The 11,626-nt window shown below is 32.5% G+C and overlaps 1 protein-coding gene across 1 annotated transcript; it reads right to left on the bottom strand.

Annotated features, from left to right (window-relative positions):
* Positions 1 to 8,909: 8,909 nt before the first annotated feature.
* Positions 8,910 to 10,586, bottom strand: LOC133315564 (tetrahydroberberine oxidase-like). Its single transcript, XM_061517203.1, has 2 exons — positions 10,076 to 10,586; positions 8,910 to 9,997 (listed from the first exon to the last, which is right to left on the bottom strand). Exons 1-2 carry the CDS (start codon positions 10,584 to 10,586, stop codon positions 8,910 to 8,912), a joined length of 1,599 nt encoding a protein of 532 aa, XP_061373187.1.
* Positions 10,587 to 11,626: the final 1,040 nt, after the last annotated feature.

The following is an 11,626-nucleotide window of genomic DNA, read 5'->3' as shown; positions in this document are numbered from 1 at the left end:
GAGAGATTATTCCTCATATTTATATAGAGAGAAACTTCACGTAATTAAATTACAATGACCCTACTACAATAATTGAACGATGACTACATGATTTTGGTGAAGATCCTAGGGATAATAGAATAATCCTTTTTCAGAATCTGAATTTCACAAATTAACAGTTGAATAATTTGATATTATCATCATAAAATTATGCATGCCAAATTTAAGATAAATTTGTGTCATCAATTGATTTTGAAAGCATACAATGAGTTAAATAAAATAGTTTCTTATGGAATAAGTTAATTTTTAATTTCTACAAACTTATATCTGCTTTGAATTTTCAAAATTATTACAGGTTAAAATGATAAATAAATAAAATGTTTGTAAAAGACATATGAACTTTGGTGATTAGAATTGAAGCATGAATTAATATTTGAATTTCACCAATTTAATATTCATAACCTTCGTAGAAATAATTATGACGATAACGACTACATCATGATGACTTGATACGCCCAAGTGGATAGACCAAGAAAATATTATATAACATATGAGTCAAAAATATACAAACCTATATCTGCTTTTGAATTTTTAAAATTATTACTGGTTAAAATGTTAAATAAATAACATGTTTGTAAAAGACATATAAACTTTTGCAATTAGAAATATTGAAGCATGAATTAATACTTGACTTTCACCAATATAATTTATTATTCATAACCTTCCTAGAAATAATTTTGACCATAAAGACCACATCATGATCACGGATGGACCTAAGGGCTAGGGTTGGCACTCGCCCCTTCCTAAAATTTGAAATATATGCTAGGGTTGGCACTCATCCCTCCCTAAAATTTGAAATATATATATATATATATATATATATATATATATATATATATATATATTAGCAAGCATAGCCTTTAAGCTTCCAAGCCCAGTTCGTGTTTTTTTAATAAATAATATTTATTTTATTTTTAATAAAATAATATCTTGTTTTTTTAATAAAATAATATTTTATGATTTTCTTATTTATTTTTCATAATCTTTCCTTTTCTCACTTGTCAAACACATTTTTTCTTAATCCTAATTCCTTCGTTGCCACTGCTCTTCTCTCATCTGCCAAATTTTGCTACTATTTTGTCCCTTTATCAACTTTCCATCCATTCCAAATCATTAATTTTTCACCATCGATTCTCAAGGCATTCATAGATAGTAAGTCTTTATTCTTTTATTTGTTTTTCTTTATTTATTTAATTATTTTTTGTTGGGAAGCAAAGGCCACACTGTTGCTAAATTGAAAACAAGAAATAAACATAATAGTAATATATATTTTTATGAGTAAATACCCATTTTGGTTCCTAAAAAAAAACACGATCCCCACTTTAGTCTTTTACAAAAAAGAATTAGTCTCGAGGTCCCTAAGAAATTCAAAGTGGACCCATTTAGTTGAAATCATGATCCCTCACAAATTTAAAAAAGACCCACGTTAGTCCCTCAAAAGGACTAAAATGGGTCCATTTTGAATTTCATAGGGACCAACAGACTAATTTTTTTTGTAAGGGACTAAAGTGGGGACCATATTTTTTGTTAGGGACCCAAAAAAGTATTCACTCTATTTTTATTATTGCAGATGAACCTTTGTTCTTAATTTTTTTCATTGTCGTTTGTTCTTTTTTTTAATTTTAATTTCTAATGGTCGTTTCCGAGAATATTTTCTATTTTTTAGTGGTCATATCTTAATAATATTTTTAAAGTCACACTTGTCATGGGCTAGCAAGAACCAATTCTAGAAAACATAATTTTTTCGATGGAAATTTTTTGTCGAAAATGATGTTTTGAACGAAATTAACGATGGACTGCAAGACGTCGAATTTCTTTTTGCCGAGAGCAATTTTTCGACAGAAATTCAAATTTCGTATAAAATTTTCGACGGAATATGTTTTGCATCGAAAAATCTTGTTGATGATAATGACCAAAACAGATCTTGTCTTTGACTCCGTCTCTATTTTTGATGGAATATGTTTTCGGTCAAAAATCTCGTAAGTAATTTTCACAAAAAAAATTTCATCAATAAATTTTGTAAAAAAATAGAGCCTTTTATAGTAATGAACTGAAAAATCCATCATTTACCCTCTTAGTGATAGAGTGATTAGATTTATACTGATTTTTTTTCAGTTTCTACAGCAACTACTGAAAAAGCTTTCTCAGATATGAAGATAAAAAGGAACATGCTCCGAAATAGAATGGAAGACCAATTTCTTGATGTTTCTTTGTTTATATACATTGAAACGAAATTGTTTTGAGTTTTAGCACAAATTCAATTATAGAAGAGTTTAACAATATAAAAACATATAGAGTTAAGAGTTAAATGAAGTGATGTTAATTTCTGTAATAAATTTCTTTTAAATTTTTTATATTAAGTCTGTATTGTATTGTAAGTAATTTTATTTATAATATAATATTTTTTATTTTTTCCCCTTAAAAAAAATTCCAGGTCCTCCAATGATTATGATGACATGATACGCCCAAGTGGATAGAAGAAGAAAATATTATAAAACATGTGTAAAAATCTAGTTCAAGTATAAATACATTTGAGAAAATTCATTGTATATTTTAAAGTTTGGCCAAATAATAATATTTAAAACTCTAGCTATAACAGTAAGCTAATAAAAAAAAAATAGTTCAAAGTATGCATGAAATTTTGATATATAGTACTTTGTTTAATATTCTTCAATTTTAATTCTTAGGCAAGAAAATGTGTAACAGTCACCTCGAAAGATGTATTTGTCCATTACTTCATTTTAAAATCTTAATAAAATCCCAATTATTAATTTAAACTAATAAAAATAGAAAGATTTATGGTCTTTGCTGAAGCCATTGACATTTTCATTATATATAGGATATTGTACTTTGAAGCAGTGTTATGAAATCTGATCCGACCGGTCCGGTCAATCTAAAATTTGGTAAATTCGTCATTGGATTGCTTTGAGTCAAATATTGACGGGCCATGCATTGAACCAGGTCAAATTCGGCTAAAATTGGTGACCCGATCGAGTCATGTACTTTTATAATAAAAAATAAATGATTAATCAAAATCATAATTGTTTCATCTTGTCAAAAAAATGTAGAATTCATTTTAAATTTTTTGGTAATTTTATTTGTTAGTAGTATACTCTTCTACTATGACATCAAATTTCAGTTTCTAATACTAAAGCAATTTGTGAAACAATAAATTAAGAGAAGATGACATATGTCATTTCAATGTAGATGAATTTGAAAAATATAAGTTCATAACATCTGACCTTTTGAATGTCGTTGAGAGGTATATATGCTTGTGGGGATTCTGAGTTAAAATTTAAATTGACATAGTAATAGCGTGCATTTTTATTTATTTGTGCTTCATGAACTTGTAAAAGTGTGATTAAATAATTTTTGAGTTTATTTAGTGAATCTTGTTTAACTCATTTTAGATATGGAAAAGATAATTAAATTTATATGTTTATATATATATATATATATATTATATAATTATATATATTCAGGTCAACCAGTCCGACCAATGACCCAGTACCTGAACCAGATCGATGTCCGGGTTGGGTTTAATAACATTACTTTAAAGTCTAAGGTTAGAATGCAAATTTCAGGAAAAGTAACAATTTATCCACCATTGGTGAATGTGTTAATAGGGGTGTAAATGGATCAGCTGACTTAATAAGAGTCTACGACTCGACCTACACCAGAGCATACTTAATAAGAGTCACATGACCAATATTATTGGCTCAGGCTTAAAAAAAACATTATTTAGAAGTAGGCTTTTGTAACAGCTCTAAACCCTGTAGCAGGATATTGTCCGCTTTGCCCCGCGCACAAGCACCGTCGAGCTCACGGTTTTACGTTTTGGGTTACCCCAAAAGGCCTCCTACAAAGAAAGGTATCCACACCCTTATTTAATGCATGCTTCGTTCCCCTCTCCAACCGATGTGGGACATTACATCCTCCCCCACTGGGAATACAGCGTCCCCGCTGTACACACCGGTCCAGGGCCAGGCTCTGATACCAAATGTAACAGCTCCAAACCCTGTAGCAGGATATTGTCCACTTTGCCCCGCGCACAAGCGCCGTCGAGCTCACGGTTTTACGTTTTGGGTTACCCCAAAAGGCCTCCTACAAGGAAAGGTATCCACATCCTTATTTAAGGCATGCTTCGTTCCCCTCTCCAACCGATGTGGGACATTACAGCTTTCTTTTATATACCGGGCATATAAGTCTATATGTTGGGTTATATCATATTATTTATTTCAAATATAATAAATAAATTATTATTTTAATAATTTTAAATAATAAAGTAATGCTTTTTAATTTTTTTTTAATTATAAATTGTCTAATAGGTTTAAATAGGGTAACAAATCTAGGCCAAAGTTTTTATTTTTTTAGGTCAGATCAAACTTATAATTTGAGCCTACACAAAATTAATACACCAAAACATGCCTAAAGTATTTTATACAGAACATAATTTATTTGAGTCAAAACCTAATATTGCCCTGCCTATTTATATCCTGACGTGTATGCATCAATATGACTTGTCAGCGTAAGACAACATTCAAAGGATTCTAGCTTCATCAGTTACTTGGGAAACTTCAGGTCACAACTTGCGTTCAAACCATCTATTGTGACAAGCTTTGCTCGATAGGTTATGCCTCCGAACTTGAAGTCACAATGGACGTTTTCCAAGCATCTAGATCTACTTTGTGATTGTAATATGATTTTATTTGGTAATTTATGGACTCAAATCACAATGTCAACTTTATTATAAATGATTGGGCTCATTTTTTTTAAATAAAAAAAAAACAACGAAGTGTCTCACGTTAGTAGTAGGAAAATCAGGTGTAAGGATACATCCAATTAAATGAGTCGATCTAAGGTGTCAATGGGTTAAGCTGCCTTTGCTTAAAGGATTTTAAGAGCTGATATACTTACATAAAATAGTATTTACTGTAATTACAATATATATATATATAGAGGCAGGATCCTTTGACACCAGTGTCAAATTTTAAATTTGACACCTTATCTTAGAGCCGTTAGATCAAAAAAGATCAACGACTTTGATTTGTAAGCATGTGACACCATTGATCTTTATTGATCTAACGGCTCTAAGATAAGGTGTCAAATTTAAAATTTGACACCGGTGTCAAAGGATCCTACCTCATATATATATATATATATATATATATATATATATATATATATATGGGTAGGATCTTTTGATATTGGTGTCAAATTTAAAGTTTGACACTTCATCTCATCTAAGAGCCGTTAAATAAAAAAATCAATAGTGTCACATGCATACAAATTAGGGTCGTTTTTTATTTATTTAATGGCTCAGATGAGGTGTCAAACTTTGAAATTTGACACCAAATCCTAACCGTTGATTTTCACCGATCAACGCTTATCATTTATTGAGAATCAAACTCATTAATTAACTATTAATTCTCAATAAATGATAATCGTTGATTGGCGAAAATCAACGGATAGAATTTGGTGTCAAATTTCAAAATTTGACACCGGTGTCAAAGGATCCTTTGGCACCGGGGTCAAATTTAAAATTTGAGATTTCATCTGAGAGGCGTTAGATAAAAAAAGATTAACGATCTGTAAACATGTAACACCATTGATTTTTTTTATCTAACGTCTCTCAAATGAGATGTCAAACTTTAAATTTGACACTGGTGTCAAAGGATCTTACCTCAATTAGGGGTAGGATATTGTAACAACCAAGTATAGTTACTACTTACTACCAATTAATTTCATTGTTAGATTGGTTATTTTGATCCGACAGTTCATATTTGATAGTTATATGGGTTTTGTATCTATAATTTAACATGACCACAACAACTTTCCTACACACACAACATTTTGTGGGACCCACAATTTTTGAAAAAAAAAAACTCTGGCACGCAAAACGAATCTCTATAACATAACACAATCACTTTTCCTACAACATAACTCTTATTAAACCCTAGTTATATAGCCCCTTTCTCTCTCTTTCTCTCTCTTCCCTTCTCTCTCACTATACTCTTTACCCATAGTCGCCGTCGCTGCCCATCACCGTCGCCACGCCGCTGCTGCCCCTCTTACTCTATCGCCTCGTCGCTGCCTTTAATCCCTCTTAGAGTATATAATTAGGAAGGGGTGACAAGAATTTTTTTTCCAGTCAGAATTCGATGCCACTTTTTAGATGTGTGCTGTATTAATCTTAATGAAATCAGATTCTATATTCGTGTTCCACAGGATTTGATGTTATAGCAACCTCTGTCTTTGTTTTAGCTTATTTTATTGAATTTTAATATAAAAATCATGACTTCTTAAATAAATTAGGGTTTATTTGATTTTGCTAATTGAGGCTGAATGCCAAACCACATTACCATTTGTAAGAGAGAGAAGGGAAGAGAGAGAAACGGAGAGAAATGAGCTATATAAATATCAAATCTGAATCGTCAGATCAAAATAACTAATTCACCGGTGAAATTGATTGGTAATAATATTGGTAGTAACTATATTTGATTGTTACAATATCTTATCCTTATAAATTAAACTAATTAAATTAAAAATTGAATAAATTTTTCCTTAACTTGGGTGCCCCGGTACGGACTTGACTCAGTGGGCCAGTTTAGGTTGTAAGTCCAAAATTAATTAATTGAATTATTTTTTAAAATTTTAATGAGACGTCTTTTAAAATTCTATATTCATTATACAATAACAACTAATTTAAAATATTGCAATACAATTAATCTAAGTCTTTCTATACTAACAAATTAAATAAATTGTTTGAAATTGACCTTTTTAAATTCTAATAATAAAAATAAGAAACGAAAATATGTTTTAACAAGCATATATACCTAATTAACCTGTAGAGTGCAAAGAATTGAGTTATATGAATAATTTATTAACCTAATTAATCTATTAAGGGTGTTATCTCTATTAAGGTTGTAATGTCCAGGTGACTCTACGATTGACATATACATAAAACCTGTTTGGATCCTCTTATTTTTAAGTTAAAAAAAATAATTTAAAAAAAGAAGCTAAAAGCTGTTTAAAAATTACATAAAAAATTTAGCTTAAAAATTATTTAAAAGCACATATTTCAAGAAAATTATCTCTCTCTTTATTTTTATCATTCTTCATTTAAAAAAAAAACACACAATTCAAGAAAAAAAGATAAGAGCTTAAAAAAAAGCTTCTCATAGGAGCTTTTAGTTTGTAGCTTTTTTATTTATTATAAAAAAAAAGAGCTTTTCGTTAAAAGAGCTTTTTTCAAAATCTGTTTAACCTAACTTATGCTTATAAGTAGCTTCTGGCTTAAAGAAGAGAAGATCCAAACAGCCACGAAATCCAGCCTCTATAACGAGACCTTGAAACAAAGGCCACGTTGGTATTTCAAAATAGCGCGAGAAGTTAAAGTCTCTCAGGTTCGAATCTGATACATTAAATACGGTAAACTCTCTTCGATGAATCTTGTCGGATCAGATGTTATTTCTTCCGTTTGTTAACTTGAATCCAATCATCATCTCTGCAAGAATACCTGTTTTTTGTGTGTGTGTGTGTGGATATTAAGTTCATTAAGACGCTGATTAAGACGCTGATTTCATATAAAGGTTTTATCCTTATATATTAGTACTTGTCATATAATTTATTGTATGCCATATGTTTTCATAGATTAAATCAATTCTATATTAATATCTGTTCTTTCAATATTATCTTTTCATTATGTTTTGTTTGATTGCGATGCCTTTGTAACTTGTTTAACCATCATACCCCATTTTACTTTTCTGTTTGCAGAGTAAAACCTTGGTTCTGTTGGTGCTTATACCTTTTAATAGTTTATCTGCCACAGATGTCACAACTTCAAAGTATGGCTTTTGTCTCTGCATTTCTCTTTTTTTTTTCGGAGGTTATCTCTGCATTTCTCTTAACTACTGTTAATATATGTTTTATTAAGGATTCCATTATTACTCCCTTTACTGATGTGAAAGACTGCTGACAAGAAGATTTCCTTTTAATCCTTGGTAAAACATTAAATTGAACCTTCACTATTATGGTTTGTTTTTACAGTTTCTGATTAGAATGTTTTTACAGCTTTTTGTTTTTCGACAAATGCTGGAACAATTGGAAAATACCATTTCATGATGAGTTGTGGGAGAATTTTCCATAAGAGAGGTCCAGTTGATATAATACTGAATTCAATGTGTCCGAAATTGGTTTTTCCAGATCTTTATTCTTTGCCAAGACATGTATTGCACTTTTAAAACCAAAATTCTTTGTTATTCACATATGAATGTCTTTCTTATCTTTTACACTTTCACTTATTAAGTATACCGAGCAACATAATGTGTTTTTCCTGTTTCTGGACCTCTGCAAATTTGATAAATTGCACGTAATTATTTAACTGTTGCAGATAAAAACGCATATGTCTGCTGAATGCCTAATCAGTTCCTCCTTTTATTCTCTGTAGAAGTCGGTGCATTCTCAAAACTGTTGCGGGATCACAATGTTTTCCATAACTACCACCAACATGTAAGATATATATTTATGACTGTATTATAAGTATTGTTACAATGACTAATTGGGCAGGCTGAAATTTAAGTTCTGAGGTTCCAATTTAGGAATTAGCACTATTAGACTATGATTAAGTTCATTCACTTGTTTTAGTTATCGTATAAGCAAAAAGTTGCTTAAAGGTATCACATAATAACAAATTAACAATTCGCCTTTAGGCCCCCGTACTGAACATAGCTTGTTTATCTCATTATCATCCACAATAGGTTGAATAGAAAACATACATGAAACTGCTAGAAAGTATGAAATATGATAAGCCAACTTATTAGGCATCCAAATAGCTTCCTATATATGATAACTATGGACCGAATCCTACCTTAGGTACACATAAAAGGAAGATAACAAAGTAGCAAATTTTTGTATAACCTTTTCTTCCCAGGAATTTCTATTTGTGTTCCTTCCATAGAAAGGGAAGGTATGCTCTGTTCATTCCTGAAGAAGTTAAAAGGATCAACCTTAGTCTTCACATGTGCCAATCGTTTGAAGTTGTTTTTGAAATACTTAAGACCCCAAATGCTAGCTTGTTTATAGCTTGTGTAGCCTTCGTTATTCACCCCAATGTCAAGGTCTCTATAATTGAAATATGCAGCTCTAGGAGACTTCGAAACGAAAGGTTCCATATAACTGTAAAGTCTTCTAATCCAACTTATGTGCCTTTGTGCTACCTCATCCCCTTCTTGTAGCCAATGCAGAGAGTACTGAATAATGTATAAGTTTCCATATCTATGGGGGAATGGAATTTCGGACTCTGAAATCTTATCCATTATGCCACCGTAAGGAAAGAGTTCCATCATTACACCTTGGGCCACATCTTCATCAAACATTGGCCATATACCTTCTAGGCCAATTTCAGGAATGGGATTTCTCACGTAATCAGATTTTGCTTTGAAAAAATCCGTTGCAGTTTGTGTTCTGTTCAGCAAAATTTCAAGGGAACCACTTGGAAAGCCAAATAAGTAAAGGGCCGATTCTATCCAGCTCATCTCAGTACAGTCTTCTCTGACCAAACCCAATTCTGGAAAATGCTCTTGCATCAAGGGAATGAGCTTATCTACCCCTCCAAGAAACAAAGAAGAGAATAGGGCTTGCACTGTTAACTCCCCTTTTTCACTTGAATTTACCCTCTGCAAGATGATGTTAATGCCTATGTCCTCATGAAGTTTATTTGCCACAAGTTGCCACCTATGAATAAGCTTGGTTGCATTTTGTTCCAATGTCCTGGGAACTCTGAATGCTGTCACAGTTGATGGAACTGGAACTAGTTTTACCTTCCATGCTAGGATGACACCAAAGCTTGCACCCCCACCTCCTCTAATGGCCCAAAACAGATCCTCACCCATGGATTCTCTGTCAAGAAGCCTACCTTTCACATCAATTATGTGGGCATCAATTATATTATCAGCAGCTAGACCATATTTACGCATCAAGAATCCATAGCCACCACCACTTATGTGACCACCAATGCCAATAGTGGGGCACACACCTGCTGGGAAGGCAAGAGTTTTGCTTTTCTGGCTAATCCTATAGTAAAGTTCACCAACAGTTGCCCCAGCTTGAACCCATGCAATTCTGTTTTCTACGTCCACTTCAATTTGTCGATAGTTTATGAGATCAATTATGACAAATGGAACTTCAGAAACATAGGAGAGACCCTCATAATCATGGCCACCACTTCGAGTTCGAATCTGCATGCCATGGCTTTGGGAACATAATATGGTAACTTGAATATGGGAAACTTCCAGAGGTGTGACAATCACAAGGGGTTTACGAGTTGTGTTGGATGCAAATCTGAGGTTTTGAATGGAAAACTTCAGTGTGGATGAATAAGAGGAGTTGGTTTGGGTGTAGACAACCTTAGAGATTGATGTGGAGTTATGGGAATTAAGGTAAAGACATTGAATGAAGTCTTCATGAGTATCAGCTGCCAAAGATGTAAATGAAAATAAAAGACAAATTATAACAACAGTAAAATGTGAGCCTCCTACATGCTCCATTTTTGAATGTTTTGTGCAATTGAGAAATGAGTTGCAGTAGTCTCTGATATATATATTAATCAAGAGTGTGGACTCTGGAGTCTGGATTAATTAACGTGTGCCTTCAGCCATGCTAGAATAGTCAAGCATTAGCACATGAACTATCTTAGGTAGGATTGCGATTTATGTTAAACTACTACGTACCACTAAAGATATGATAAGTTTTTAATATCTTATTCAAATCAATATTTACTAATGAACATAAAAGTTAAGTTTCGTATTCCTACTAATTTTATCATATATGTACTGTACATGAGCGAACAGTTTCATTTTCCAATAAATAAGTCAAATAAAGACAAATTTGCATAAAAATAGTAATATGGGCGAGCGTATTAGTGATTACGGTCCGTGCACGCAGCTGAACACTTCTAACTTCTGATTTTAAGAAAGACTATCTCTGTACTAATATTAATGAATCCATAGTCAAATGCAGAAAATATTTTTTACACGTTAGATATGGTAGACTTTATTAAAATAAAGATTTTTTATTTGAATAATGATCCGGATAAAATATAGGTCCATTAGAAGTCCAATGACACACGTGGAAGTCCAATCCCATTTAAGATCCAGAGTAAAGTGTGATGACATCATCGCGCACAAGACGCGATGCCTTCTTCGCGCAAGACAAGACGCGATGCCCATATCCCGGATAAAACTGCCCTTAAGGAAGCTAACTTAATACCCAAGGCAATCCCACCGCCCCTTTGTACCAATAAACGAAAGACAGCTCTACCTTACCGTGACTCTATGGCTTGGCATTAAGAGGATAAGGCTACTCAGGTTCTAGCACTGACCTGCAGCCCAAGCCTGGCCACTCAGAGGTCATGCCGCCTTATTAAGGCGGCCTCATAACCGCTATATAAGCAGAGGGTACAACACCCAGGCACGATCATCCTTTACATTAATAACATAAAAACTCATGCCTCTGATATTGACTTAAGTATCAGAGTGTCTTCGCAGGTACCCCCCCATTCAGATTCACCGCGCTGCAACAAAGGACA

Source organism: Gastrolobium bilobum, unplaced genomic scaffold (genome assembly GCF_033153095.1).
Source record: "Gastrolobium bilobum isolate Gb01-03AN ecotype WA unplaced genomic scaffold, APGP_CSIRO_Gbil_v1 utg5429, whole genome shotgun sequence".
NCBI classification, from domain to species: Eukaryota; Viridiplantae; Streptophyta; class Magnoliopsida; order Fabales; family Fabaceae; genus Gastrolobium; species Gastrolobium bilobum.
Note: the sequence above shows the minus strand (reverse complement) of the source record. Positions and strands in the feature narration are given on the sequence as shown.

Bases quoted from the DNA above. Each gene is read 5' to 3' on its own strand.
- LOC133315564 (XM_061517203.1), bottom strand. From the start codon at position 10,586: ATGGAGCATGTAGGAGGCTCACATTTTACTGTTGTTATAATTTGTCTT. The intron at 9,998-10,075 runs GTGTGTGCCCCA...AATATGGTCTAG, and splicing joins AACTCTTGCCTTCCCAGCAG to CTGCTGATAATATAATTGAT.